Source organism: Phalacrocorax carbo, chromosome 18, assembly GCF_963921805.1.
Source record: "Phalacrocorax carbo chromosome 18, bPhaCar2.1, whole genome shotgun sequence".
NCBI lineage: Eukaryota > Metazoa > Chordata > Aves > Suliformes > Phalacrocoracidae > Phalacrocorax > Phalacrocorax carbo.
This window is the reverse complement of record NC_087530.1, coordinates 10,281,288-10,295,952: the sequence shown is the minus strand read 5'-3', so window position 1 is coordinate 10,295,952 and position 14,665 is coordinate 10,281,288. Positions and strand designations below refer to the sequence as shown.

The 14,665-nt window shown below is 52.3% G+C and overlaps 1 protein-coding gene across 2 annotated transcripts in view; it reads right to left on the bottom strand.

The window, feature by feature from the left end:
- WHRN (whirlin) overlaps positions 1-14,665 on the bottom strand; it is a 57,283-nt gene that overhangs the window by 24,300 nt on the left and 18,318 nt on the right. For both annotated transcript variants that reach the window (XM_064468639.1, XM_064468640.1), the window contains exon 3: positions 2,690-2,815. In XM_064468639.1, coding sequence (XP_064324709.1) covers positions 2,690-2,815 — 126 coding nt within the window. The remainder of the gene's footprint in view (positions 1-2,689; positions 2,816-14,665) is intronic.

Sequence of the window (14,665 nt, the reverse complement as noted above, 5' to 3'; positions counted from 1 at the left end):
TCAGTTACTAGAAAACAGAGGAGCAAAGAGAGAGATATAAAGAATCAATAAGCAGAGGCTCTGGTGTGCAAACAATTGCCATGGCACAGGGACCTTCCTTGGCAGGGACGGAGGGGAGCATGCCCTGCTCTGTGTGCTTCAACTACAGCGTGTGTGTGATTATTTTTATGCCTTCCTAGCAGTCATGAAATGAGAGGTGGAAGGATAAAGCCAAGTGTTACGCTGCTGAGACCTCTCCTGCCTGTGTAGCGCGACATTAGCTGCGCTGAGCTCACCGGCGGCTGGGCTGAACCAAGGAAAGCGGCGATGAGAGGGATTTCGAGCAGTGTGGAAGCACTAAACTTGAAACAAACAAGAAGAACCTTAGGAAAACAATACAACTTTTTATTTTCCTGCCTTTAATCCTTCAGGCCTCTGGTGTTTATGAGATGGAGTCTGACGCTCTGCCACAGGGTCAGCAGGCGCTGGGGACAAACGGGCTTGCTTCAGATGGCGGGTTCTCTGACTCAGCAGAGTCACCCGTGCGACACCCGGGGCAGCTCGAGCCAGTCCCTCTCTTTCCAGCTCTGTTAGGCAGAAACACATCGTCCTGTGCCTCTTACCATCTCTCTCTTGAAATCCTTGCATCCCAGAGCACTGTTTCTGCTGCCTCTCACCACGACCTTGCGCTAAAGAACAAGCGCACGTTGACACCCCTGGGAGACGGCTGCGTACCCTGGTCGGGCGCGCAGGCAGAGCGGCTGCGAGGTGGCCAGCCAGGGGTGTTATGTACACTCTGGGAGAGAAGGGTGGTCTGCGGGGAGCTTCCAGCAGCCGCTCTCTCTCCCTGCTGCCCCGAGAAACACTCGGCCATCTCCCAAGGATGCTCCCACAGCTCCTTGCCCTTAGTGCCCAAGTGACGCTCTCATATGGCAGGGTCCAAAACCCCATTTCCCTGCTAAGGATCAAAGAGAGAGTTAAGGCTTGGGTTGATCCAAACCTCCAAGTTCAGCATTTTCATCCTGTGTCTAAAAGAGTCAGCAGAGAGAAACAGGAGCCAGCAGCAGACAATTAAGTTCAGAAGTGGTTGCATTACTACCTCCTTGGCTATAAACGGAACCCTAATGACCTCAGTGCCCAGTTTGATGCGAAGTTTTGTGCCACAGCAACTTGAGGGACAGGATAGTATCTGTCCCAGCCCAAATCACAGCCCTCTCCACCAGACTGTCCACCCACTTCGTGTTATCAGCCTTTACAGATTTAAGTGACTTTATGAGGCCACTGGAGCAAAGCTGAAGGCTTAGCCCTAAACTCTCTGGGGTTGATCAAGGCAGAAACATATCACTTCACAATGCAGCGAGGGGATCAGAGCAGATTAACTGTCAATCCTCAGCAGTCCAGCACTATTTCAGGGGATTGAGAGAATGTTAGGGAGTTTAACATCCATCGATTCTTGACTGACACAAGGAATAGGGAAAGAACTGTCTCTCAGAGCCCATGGGATTGTGCTGGAGGAAGCAAAAAGGGCACAACATGATTGCAGGGAGTTGGATCACTTAGAGAAAGGAAAAAAATAACCAAAAAAGAAACCCTGAGTGTTGAAGTAAAACACTACAGCCTGGGAAGTTTGAGTCTCAAACACATCCCATCCATCAGCAGCACAGAGATGCTGCACCCAAAGTCCAATAGCTCCCTTTTCAACTTATTTTACTGGTGAACATGCTAGAAGATATAAAATATAAAATGCCCCTCCCAGGAACAGTTGAAGTCCCACGATGTCCCATCCTGTTCCAAGACAGGGTACAGCAGGAAGGATGGAGGAGCTCGGAGGTGATGTGCATGCACGTGACAGGGTGGGATGAGAGAGATGAAGGATCTCTGTTTACAAGAGGTCTGCAGCAAAACTGTAGGACTCTGGACCAGTCCAGCCTCAGAAGGACCCGCCAGCCAACCCACGGAGCATCCTTTAAGAACCCATTTGACTATGGAGGGAGCCTGACATAGCTAGAGGTCACACCAAGTTAGGCTGCTGAGAGATCAGCTCTGCTCTCGCCTCAAGGGTGATCCTGCTGTTTCTGCTTGTTAAGACATGATCCTTGCAAAAGTTAATGCTGCAGAGGAAACTAGCATGCATCTGCTCCTGCAGCAGCAAGCCTGGCCTCCTCTCATCGCAGCAGCAATGCAAACGCATTCCCTGCAGGCAGGCTAAGAGCACCTTGTACAATACACTAGTTCCAAACATGATGGGTTTGGATGCAAGATGCAGAACAGGGTACAGGACCAGGAGCTTTAATAGAAAACTCTTCCCTGCCAGCTCAGGGCAGTGAAAATGACTTTCTTCACCTGCCATATCTGGGCTGCACTCTCAGACACCTACACCAAAAACATCCCCTGGCTATCTCAAGGGGGAGAAATCAGGTGTGGAGGTATGCTAAGGCAGAAGGCAAGTATGACCTACTCCAGAAGTTGTAAGGCTGCATTTCTCTCTGCACAACAGCCTTGCTCCCTCCAGGCTTAGTATCCAAAATGTCCAAAGAACCTGCCCTGAAAAGCCATCCCCAGAAATTCAGTGTTCACCTCTCCATTGAGAGCCGTGCTTGGCCGGGGCAGAGGGGTAGGAAGAGCAGCCGTTGCATGCTGACATGGCCCTGCAGCCAACAGCGAGGGCACCTCTACCTCCTGCCCCAGCCCACTCGGGAGTCGCTCTTACCTTTAAGCCAGTGCTTTCTGCTTCAGAGCCTTTATCCACACCAGTGATGTAGATACCCAGGGAATATTCTGCCCCTCCTCGGATCATGAGGCCCAGGGACTTCCCTTCATTCAGGACCAGATTCACCTGCAGAGGAAGAGGAACAGTCACTTACATGGAGTCTGAGCACTGCGCAAAAGCAGTCTCAGCTCCATGCTTCTGGCAACAGCCATGTCCCCCTGCTGCCACCAGCTCTCCAGTGAGCAGTGCACACCCTGGGACAGAGCCACTTCTGCAGATGCCTCCAGACAACTGCAGCCCCAGATGGAGCCCTAAACCAGGGATATCCCCTCCCTGCGGCAGCTGGCTCCTGTGGCAATGCAGAGGAGGAAGAAGAACAGGTCTAGCTGCTCCTGTGGCTCCCCAGGCTGGTCCGTCTCCCCATGCCTGGGCAAATGGTCAGTGCTGGCTGTGACTCAAAGGATGCTTTAGAGGTACCTGGCCTGCAGGATGGGCAATGCCCTGTGCACCCCCAGAGAGCAGCACGGCTAACCACAGACACGGCGGGGGACAGATAGGGCGGTTCTTCCGGGGGGGGGCATTTTCCAGTGAAGCATTGAAAACATGCAACATCCATGATGTGGGTTTGGTTTGTCTTCACCTGTTTTTCAATAATTTAGAGGGTCAAGCAGAGTGAGAGGGCAGATCCTGTTAAGAAGATGTGGAAGCCTGGCTCTTCTAAAGGAAATCAGGAGGGAAAGAGATGATGGAATGACATCCAGGACCCAGTTGACAAATCCAGAAGTAAAGCACTGGCATGGAAGGAGATTAATGCCTCAAGTGGAGCAAGTAAGGTTATTTCAGGAGGGGTCTGGGCCTCAGGAAAGGAGACACAGCTTAGGTAAAGGCTGAGAGATCATTCTGCAGCCTTGGGTCCAGCTAAGGTGTCAGCCACGCAAGGGACTGCCAGAGCTCTGCTGGATACTGCCCTTCTCCTCCTGTCTGTTCTGCACAAACCCAGCCTCCAGTATTAGCAACTAAAAACATCAACTAATAAAGCAAGCTACAGGCTTCACTTCAGTTTAAGGTAAACACCCTCAGGGTCCAGACAGAGCTGCTGTTAAGGTCTTTGGCTGAAGGCCAGGCTGCTCAGGCCCACCGCACCTCCCCTGACACCAGCCCCAGGTGTCACAGGACACAGGGTGACAGAGCAGCACCAACAGGGCTCTTCTGTTCCTGCTCCGCAGTCCTCAGAGACACAAGGAGGAAAACATGCAGGAGAATGGAGAGGTAGGATACACAGCCAGCCAGAACACAGGATAGCTGTACCCGCGCCGTGTCCCCTGGCCAGACAGGGCAGCTGCTGTGGGACAGGGGAGGCAGTGCGGAACACAGAATCCCAGACCGGCAGGGGCTGGCAGGGCCCTCTGGAGCTCACCCCGTCCCACCCCTGCTGGAGCAGGCACCCCCAGAGCAGGGGCACAGGGCCGCGTCCAGGCGGGGGGTGAATGTCTCCAGGGAAGGGACCCCACAGCCCCTCTGGGCAGCCTGTGCCCCTGCTCTGGCACCCGCACAGGGAAGGGGTTTGTCCTCATGTTCAGGTGGAGCTTCCCGTGTTCCAGCTTGTGCCCGTGGCCCCTTGGCCTTGCGTTGGGCACCACTGAAAAGAGCCCGGCCCCATCCCCCTGACACCCACCCTTCAGATATATTTATAAGCATTGATGAGATCCCCCCTCAGCCTTCTCTTCTCCAGGCTGAACAAGCCCAGGTCTCTCAGCCTTTCCTCACAAGGGAGACGCTCCAGCCCCTGATCCCCTTGGCAGCTCTGCGCTGGCCTTGCTCCAGCAGCTCCCTGCCCTTCTTGAACTGAGGGGCCAAAACTGGACACAGCCCTGCAGCTGTGGCCTCACTGGGGCAGAGCAGGGGGGGACGATAATCTCCCTTGACCTACTGGCCACACTCCTTTTAATGCACCCCAGGACACCGCTGGCCCCCTTGGCCCCAAGGGCCCGGTGCTGGCTCAGGGTCACCTCGCTGCCCCCCAGGACCTTCTCAGCAGAGCCGCTCTCCAGCAGGTCCCTCCCAGCCTGTGCTGGTGCGGGGGGTTGTTCCTCCCCGGGCCCAGCTCTCCAGCCTGCCCAGCCCTCGCTGGATGGCAGCACAGCCTCTGGTGTATCAGCCGCTCCTCCCAGCTTGGTGTCATCAGCGACCTTGCTGAGGTTACGCTCTATCCCATCATGCAGGTCGTCGCTGAATATATTGAACAGGGCTGGACCCAGCACAGACCCCTGGGGAACACCACTAGTTATCGGCCTCCAACCAGACCCTGCCCCACTGATCACAGCCCTCTGAGCTCTGGGGCTCAGCCAGTTATAAGGAGGAAATGCCAGCTCTGGAGGACTGAGAGGGTTCATGAGGGGCAGCACACACGGCCTGGAAGGATTACAACCATAAACCAGCGGAAAAGTTGATCTGCGGCAGTTTTCAGTGCTCTCCCTTTACAGGTGCGTCTCTGGGCTCAGCCAAGAGAAATCCCCAAAGCGCCACGGACGGAGCGATGCCAGCCAGCACTGGCTGCATATTTCCCCTCTGCAAATGTGATTACACAGCAACTACCCACATCCAGCCAGACTGGGAAACAGCCCAGCTCCATTTCTCTGCCCTTCTTTTATGTAGCAGTGGCTGTGAGGGGCCGCTCCCGGCGCTCTCCCCCGGCGAGGGTACAGAGAAAGCAACAAGACAAGCAACGCAGAGGCACAGGCTGCAGTGGGGAAGGGCCCCGAGAGCGCCCAGGGAGTCCTCACGCACCTCCACCAGCCCAGCCATCGCCCCTGCAGCGGTCACCGGCCCCCGGCCCCTGCAGGCGGCAGCTTCGCAGGACACCCCACCCAGGCGCCCTGCCTGCCCAAGGTACAGAAGGCGCTCAGGACCCCACAGCACAGCCATGTGCCTTATTATCTCTAATTAATAACGCTAGGATGGATTTTCCATCTATCCTGCCAGAACAGCCAGCCCATACTGCAACAGATGTTTAATAATTTCCACAAACCTCTGACAGGCTGAAGTACCACGCGGCACCTGGACAGCTGTTTTCCCCACCAAATGCTGGCTGCAGGGCTGATTTTGCAAGGTATGCCAAAGCTATTAGCCAGCTTCCCATCTGCCTTCTTCCAACCTCTCCTACTCAGAGGGCCTGATGATATATGAAAGTTCAGGTGAGAATTCAGAGCGAATGAGCAAGCGTGTGTTCAGCTCCCTTAAGGACTCTCAATTTAAAACGGCCTTTGTTCTCTTGCTGCATAACATTTTCTAAATTAATAACTCAGGTTTTGGTGGTTTTTTTTCTTTTTGCTTTTGTCCCAAGTTTTAAGTCAATTGTGGAAAAAAGCAGACAGCAGGAATAAAAACACATGAGAAAAGCCAAAACGTGTTTCACACTGATAGAAACAACCAGAAACAGACTGTGAACAGTTTTTACATTTAAAACTCTTCATCACAGTCAGGTCAAAAGCTTGCACATTTACCTGGATGGAAAAGTCACTAATTAACCTGCCTCTCTAGAGGACAGAACATCACAGAGGGAATTTAGCCTAGCCTTAGACAGGCTGGTATTGAAAACCCATTTTCTATCTTGGCGGTGGTGCAGCAGCAAGACAGAAATCAGCAGCAGGAGATAGATCTTCCTAAGCACTATACACTGCAAGATCTTGTACTTTAAGAAATGGATGCCAAAACAGCTCCTACTTTTCTATACCGGCACCACAGCTGGCTGGCAACCGCATTAATGCCTCATCAGCTGCAGGTGTTTCATGGATCTGCAAGCTGAAGTTGGGCTGATCCCAGGCACGCACTACCAACACAGGCGGGCTCTCAGCACGGCGCTGCTGCCCTCTGCTCCCGCGCTCCAGAAACGGCTGTACTGTGGAAAGCCAGAGAGTGAGAACGGTCAGACACTAACTACCTGTATCGGCATCCCTGTCTAGGGCCGCACAAAACTCACGTTCCCTGGGTTAGTCCCTCCCCTGCTTTAAAGTGCACAAAGTGCTGGAAACAATTCCAGGACTGAAACATTATAAAGGAGCCATAAAGAGGCCTTCACGTGTCAGGCTGGAGAGGAGAGGGGGCATCACACCCACCCAACGGAGCGTTTGCCTGTCAAAGTCGAGGGCAATTTAACTTTCTCCTTACACGAAAACATCACTCTGGACACAGAACGATTACCTTATAGAACATTTCACTGGGTTTTATTAAAGCCAGAAAACTATCAAGCTTTTCCAGAATCTTTCCCTTTTCTCCCCCTTTGTCTAAGGACATTCAGCGTTTCCCTTCTACTGTAACTTCTTCACCACACCACGGCCATATTTTCCAAAACTTCCCCAACTTTGGTAAAAATGCAAGTAGCAGAAATGCAGCAAAGTGCATGCATTCACAGATCAGGGTCAAAATAGACTGGTAATGGCAACGCTTCCTATGAGCCCCTAAACAACAAATATACGTGCCAGCGCTTCCCTGCAGTTAGCGACACGAGGGGTAGCTCTGTATCAAGACATTTACATTTGCCTTTAACACTACTACCCACACACCGGTAAGCTGAGAAGCTGTTCTCCCCACCCCGATATCATCAGATTGAGTAAGAGATACTCCCTCTCCCTACAAACCTGACCTGCTGCTGCGGGACCTGGTTTGTTTACACACGTACCAGGCAAACCTAGTCTTCAAGAAGCAGATAGCAGTAAATACAGCCCCGAGAAATAAAGGTCTGAAAGACCTTCCTGCAAACCCAAGCTGCACAAAAAAACCCCTAAGCACTACTTAGAAAACATGTTGCTGCTGGCAGTCCCAGAAAGTTGGGTTGTTGAGGCCTTAATTGCATTTCTTAATCAACTAATACCTGTGCCTCTGAACAACCCTGTGGAAATCACAATGGAAACTCAGGCTGCCGGGAGAAGCGCGGCAGGAGCAGGGGCCAGAGGAATAACCGCTCTCTGAGCGTTCGGCTTATTGACAAGCTGCAGATTTAGGGAAGAGCTGAGAAATAAAGCGAGTGCTCGCAGGCAGGAGGCTCAGTTTGATTAGACCGGGGAGCGATGAGGGAGGCAGGAAGGAGGAGCAGAGAGAAAGCGTTCGGAGCCAAACCGAGATAAGCTGATTGCCAGGATGAAGCAAAGGCTGAGTCACTCCGTGTTAAGGGCTTAGGGATAAGCAGGGGGACTCTTGTGCACAGTTTCCCTCCTGCCTCTGAGAGCTGTCTCCAGTGACAGGGCACGATGCAGGGATGGCGACAGGTGGGGCTGGCACCACCGTGCTGGCTGCCCCAGGCACAGCACTGTCCACGCTCCCTGGCATCCCTCTCTCCCTCTCATGGGGGCCTCCCCCACGTATGCCCACGCTCCAGGCTGTGGGGAGCCTGGGATGACAGTGAAGCACAAGCCAAGCTGCTGTCCAAGGAGGGAGCTACGTACGTCTGCTGTGAGCGGGCTGTTTCCACCCGTGCGACTGGATCCTGCCACGACGGAAAGCGCTGATCCTGGGCCCCACTGGGAACAGCCCCCCAACACACCATTTCCTGGACCAAGCCCTTCTGCTCGGGCTTGCCCACTCAAGTAAGCAGGTTTGTACATATATGATTAACACTTCTGTGCAAGTCTTGCCCCAGAAAAGAGCATTTTGGTTACATTTCCACTTTATGTTTCCTCAGCTCTCCCCCGTTCTGCCAGGCTGAAGCTCAGAGTGAGAAGTTGTAACGTACCTCAGGGCCTAATATGAGGGAGAGCTGGGATCTCTCCAAGCTCCTAAATGCACAGCTGTCCTAACACCATCTTAAAACAGAGGCAGCAAGCAAGGCTGTGCAGGAGTGCAGCTATTCTGTGGGGGGCAACTGAGGACATCCAGGCAAAGCGACCCCCCGTACCTTGCTGAGAAGGGCCAAATATTCCCAGGCTCATGGTAGCACAGATGCTGCGCAGTCCCCACCTCCTCCCCTATGCTGCACCGAAGCTGCATCCAGCCCCAAGCTACTCCTGTGTGTACAACACAGAAGCATTTAGATCAGGATCACAATTTTAATTTCAATTTCAACACTGAAACATCTGCCACCTCCTGTAGTGGGAAACGAAGGGAAAAAAAATGCCATCATCAGTAAGGCATTTGCTCCGAGTTGACTCTTGCATGGGATTTCTTTTCTCTGGGTTTATGAAATTACCTGTTGACAGATTCAATTTTACCATTAGAAAAAGCACTTTCAGACAAGAATTACCCTGCATCAGTACAATTCAGCACACAGCTGTGTGAATGGCTGACAAGGTTTCACCCATGCCGACAGCTATTTCCATGCCATTACTGCTACCAAACAATAAAAACAACACTTAAGGAGGCTCGCAGGGCTCATCCTCCTCCTGCTTACCAAGGAAACCCTACTGGCTTATGTCTAGACATCCTGCAAATGCGCGAGCACAGCTCACAGGAACACAGAGCCAGCTCACGACCCATTAACTGAGGTGCTGGGAGCAGCAGAGTCACAGCTGCTAGGGGAGCTGGATCCATCAGGGCTGCCTCAACATCAACCCCCCTCCCAGGGCAGGCTTTGTAAGGCCACACTGGGGACTTTGCTGTCACGGCCACACGGGCAGCCACCTCCAAGCGTGTTTAACATTGGCACAGCTACCGTGCTGCCTTTGGTTACACACAGGCACGCGTGGGGCACTGACTTGCGAACAGGTTCTTGTGGCAGGCGTGCGCTGGGGCAGTGGCTGCCTCCCACGGCTGAGAGGTGCCACTCGGAGCAGAGGGACAGGCAGGCAGCAAGAGAAGCAGCGCAGGGGGCTGGTCCCAAGGCTCAGCCCAGCAGGGCTGCCCCGCTCTTGGCCACGCTACTGTTGAGCCCAACAGCTGCCTCCCCACTGGGCAGTGCTCAACTCCATAGCTTTGGGGCACAATCATCGCATTTGGGTGCTTTTTCTGCTTAAAGTGCCTGAAATAACAAAGAGATGGCACCAGTACCTGCCAGCATGAGGTGAGGTGAGCTGAGACCTGAGCCAAGGGACGTTTTGGGGGAAGTCTGCTGGGACAGTGCTACAGACCACCCGTGGCAGAAGGGTACCTTCTATCCCCAGGGAACTGGGGGACCAGTGGCTCACATCAGGTACTCCAGTCACCACAGGAAGCCTGCAGGCAAGCAGGGAGCTGACCACATACCCCCAGGTAGCCTGGACAGGCTTCTAGCCATAAATCAAAGCAAACCCCAGCAAGGTCAGAGCAAGCAAACAGTGAGAAATGTGGGGAGCTGTATCACTTCACACTGAAAATGTCATTACAATCTATCAGAAAGAAATCCTTCCTTATCTCTCCTGCATCTCTTATCCTTCATGCTCAAGTAGTCACCATTAGCGCCTCAAACATTCAAGCCATGCAGTGTTATCAGATACATTTTTTCTTTGTTGTTGTTTTTTTTTTTTTAATAATAATTATAGCTGCTTTTGAATATGGAACCGCCTGAAGGCAAGTTTGCACTCTCTACGTATATTTTCTTTCTTCTGCTGCACCAAAAGCTTAAAGGAATAAGCAGCTCCCCTGGCAATAAGCACATTACAGCAACGATTCAGCTGATGAAATGGCGTTTCTCAGAGAATTAGCAGTCCGACACTTGCAGAGCATTTTGCACAGTTCGTCTTCCTCCCAGCTCAGCAGCACCTATGAGTTTTTACTGGCTGATGGTTTCCAAAGTGCTTTTAATGAAATAAGCTGTTGATCCCAGAAGTACATTAATGACAACTCACAGCACAAATAGTCCTTGCTGTTGTGAAAAATGTAGAGGACTTAAGCCTGAACAGATCATAAAAATTAAACCGCTCTGAAGCAGAAGGTGACCACGGGAAGCAGGTCCCATCTTTCCAGCAAGCAGGCTACATCCCCTGCTGGGATGGTGCTGGGGAACTGTGACCTGCTGCTGTGTCTGTCCTGGAGACAGGTGGCTCCAAGAATGTTTCACCAGAGCTTTGCACTAGTGCAAGCTTTTCATTTCACGCTTATTAATGACCGCCATCACTGGCTACTTCACCTACATGGCAGATGGGCACAGGGCTCTGATGAAACGCTGGATCCACTGATTACCACTACAGGGAAGGCTGCCCTTACTGCAGGAAATCAGTGATAGCAGAACCTGGGAAATACGGCCACCCCTTCAACCTGCCACAGCCAACAGAGGCATGGGAAGCGTAAAGATTTGCAATAACTTGCACATCTACAAGTACATACCCACCAGCACCTCCTTCATCCCTCCATTCCCTTTAATTCTTGCATCCCTTCTTGTGCCCTCTCATGAAATATTATGCATGTTAGGTCAGGCTTACACTGAATAATTGGCCTGGATCTTAGCATTCAGCTCCTGCTCATCCACACAGAATAGCCTCTAATCCGAAGCTTGGTGCAAGCTAGATTTTGGCCCAGAACCACTGACTGGAACAGGATGGTGAAGGCAAAGCCAGCAGACAGCTGACAGTCCACCAGTAACTTCACAAAGCCTCACAACGGCTTCTTCCGCAGCTGACAGCGAAGGAATCCCGGCGACCACACAAAAATACAATAAAAAGCCAAGGACAAGGAATGCACCAGCCCTAGGCCAGCAACGCTGGCTGCCTTCTGCACCAAACCTGTGCTACAGCAAAGCTAACCAAGGAGGTCAGACTGACGTGTCAGCTGAAAGCCCAACCACCCCGGCTGCACACCAGTCCAGCCCACCTGCTCCACATCTCCAGCCCACCGTCCGGGCGCCTGCTCTGGGCAGGTACACAGCCACGCACCAGATCCCTCCTCCGGCAGGCAGATCGGTTACACTATCGCTCACACGCCAACAGCAGCGGTTTCCATTTCAAGCCTTTTGATAATGAATGCTTCTGCCTACAGATAAGCAAACTTGTTAAACTATGCTACAAACCCATCCTCCTTTCAAGCATTCAGAACAGATGCGCTGGAAGGAAAGGTAGCCAGACAGGGATATCTCTGTTTCCTGATGAATGTAGGATGCCTCCACCAACCTTGAATTTAACCTTGCAAAAGCTGGAAATATCACATTAACTACAGCGGCACTGCAGGCTTACTGAACTGGAGCAAAGCATTAACAAACTTGCTGGTTTATATCACTTCATCCTCCTGCTGTAGGGCTGAACTCTGATCTCTGCTGTACTTTGCCAAACAGTGCCTGTTTGAAAGCTTTTGCATATGTATCCCAGGACATTCAGATCGATTAGAAATGGAGAGGGGGGGGAATAACCGACTAATCCCCAGCCCTTCCCTCAGAATGTAAAATCATCCAGAAATCAAATAGCCCTCAGGGGAATCTGTCAATTCCAGTTGACTGGGCTGAATTAACCAGGGACATGTTGCATTTACTTGCATGCTATTTGCGAAGAGAATAACCCTCCTTTCAGTAGTTATATGTATATACATATACATACACACACAAATGAGAGAAAAAACCAGAGGCAGGCTGTTCCCATGTTCTGGGACATGTTTTCATCTCTTGATGGTTCACAGTAAGTCAGGACAAAGCGACTCGGCTAATTCATGCCCTGAAGCATGTGTGCAGACAAATGACACAGGCAGTCGCACTGAATAACCCCTCTCAAATCCACCAGCCGGGTCAGGCTCTCCTCACTGCCAGCCAGCTTTTGACCATGGTGCGGCTTTCTTTCACCACCAGCTGGCAAAGCAAGGCACCTCTGGATACAGCAGTGTCCTTGGTCATTGAAAAGTTGTAGCATCCAGTAATTTTCTTTTGCTGGTCTTACAGATGGGAATTCAGGAGCAGAGGTTATCGCACCATGCATACCAAGCCTTGCACATCGACACCAGTGAGCAGGACTGCGAGGAGGAGCTGGGTTTGGAGGGAGGCTCAAGGCAGTGCAAGGAGCAGAGGCGTCAGGGTGCTGTTCTGAGCAACCTCAGGTCCCACCAGTGCTAACAGCTACCGCCCGCTGAAAGCGCTTCCGAACCACTGAGCCAGCAGGCTAGGGAGAAAGGCGCATCACGCTTGTGGTCAGCAAGGATGAAGGCCCATTAACAGGGCAAGGAGAAGGCTCCAGGCAGCACCAAGAGCTCTGCTACAGCAGAGGAGGCGGCACACTGGAGTCTGACACAAGAAGTCAAGTCTGGAGTAGCAGAAGGAGCCAAGGGCCACCAACAGCTGCGTGGGGATCCCCGGACTGTAACACACGGATGACAGCTTCTGTTAGAAATGCAGTACACAGCCAGTGTGGCACAGAGGGGCAGGACGGGAAGCACAGAGCGACCGACGTCACTGCTGACATGCCACGGAGGAGCACTGCCAGGAGAAGGACGAATACTGCCTGTTCTCATGATGCCAGCACTGCCCTCTGCATCAGACCTTTGCACACCCATTTCTGTGAGCTTCAGACATTTCCTGCCACTGTCATTGACTCTTCCCAGGTTAACAGAGGGGCCTTCACCACCTGCCCTGGGATCAAAGCACGACCTTTGACACTACAAGAAGCCACAGGGATGTCTGACCGTGTGAAGGAGCACCAAGGAATGGAAGAACAATCTCAGATTTTGGGAAAGCCAAAATCTGGAGCGTGAGGCCCTTCACCATTCCTCACACCTGGTCCTGAAGCCAGCAAGCCACAAGCTGGCAGCACCATGAAGACTGGGCATCCCACCCAAGGCTCAGAAATCTTCCAAGTCTTCTGCAAGTGCAGCACTTCCACAATAGCACTAGAGAAGCACAGATCAGAACAGGGGCAACCACTTCTGTGAGCCAAGGTCCTGCAGCCCTGCGCAGCTAGAATGGTGCCACAGTGGGCAACTTGGAGCTGGGGACCCCCTCACACCTCGAAAGCGAGTGCATCCGACAGCAGCCGAGCCCAGCATGGATAGTCTTCAAAGTTTAACGTGGCCTTCACTCAACTTGGCTTCCTTCACTACCAAAGCAGGTTAAACTATGGTAGTTAAAACTCTTAACTGGCAAAGCTCGGTTGGATTAATTTTCCTGTGCACCTCCTGGGAGACAGCCCTGACAAGCTCAGGGCCAGGAGGAGCACAGAGGAGGGTGCTTTTGTCCGATGACCAGCCCATGCAGCAGCCGAGCTGCCCAGAGACAGCTAGGGCACCTGTAATCGCATCTCCCTAGGGACTGATGGGAAGGGGCTGTCTGGGGCCATGCGAGGCTCGGGCACTGGGCAGGGATGCACACAGCTTCAGGCTTGTAAGTGTTTCATGTTGATACACAGCAAGGACTAAAGGAACGATGCGCAGAGAAACATCTACCTACAGCTTCAAAGAGTCACTGCCTGCTGTATCAAGGTGACACTGAGTGGTAGGGGGTGGGGGACACCAGCAAGCCAGCAGCAGCTGCTTTTCTCTTCTCCTTAAACTAAAAATAATGGGCCCTTCTCCCTTGTGGCCCACATGAATATTTCATCAGCAAACTGCCTCATCCTGTTTTAGATTCCCCCGCCCTTCAGGCTGAGATGGGAGACTCCAGCTTAGAGATCCCTCCAGAGCCTTTCCAGGAGGAGCTGAGCATATTTTGGGCATACAAACCAGGCACTGGGGATAGCCACAGTGACCTCAGGATAACAGGATGGAGGCTCCAAGCAACTCGGTGCCGCCAGGAAGCAAGCACCCCACTCAGTCGTACAACAGTACCTGGATATCCCATGAATACTGGTGAGGCAAAACTATGTCCTGCTTGTACAGGGCAGACAGGTTCCCTATCCATCACCACCAAGAGAGTAAGCACAGTCTGCCCCTCCAGCCTATGCCTCATACAAGGGCATCTGAGCACTGTTCCTCTGCATCTACAAGTCTCTAGGTCTGTTTGGGCATGGGTATCATGAGGGAGAAGAAAGTTGAAATCCCTGAGATCAGATATTGCACCTTGAACATATCCTCTGCTGGCTTCACTTATAGTAAGGCCTATTTCAAAGGAGGACAGGCTCACAGTAAGAGAAGAGGACCGAGCATTAGATGTGCTGGTATGCT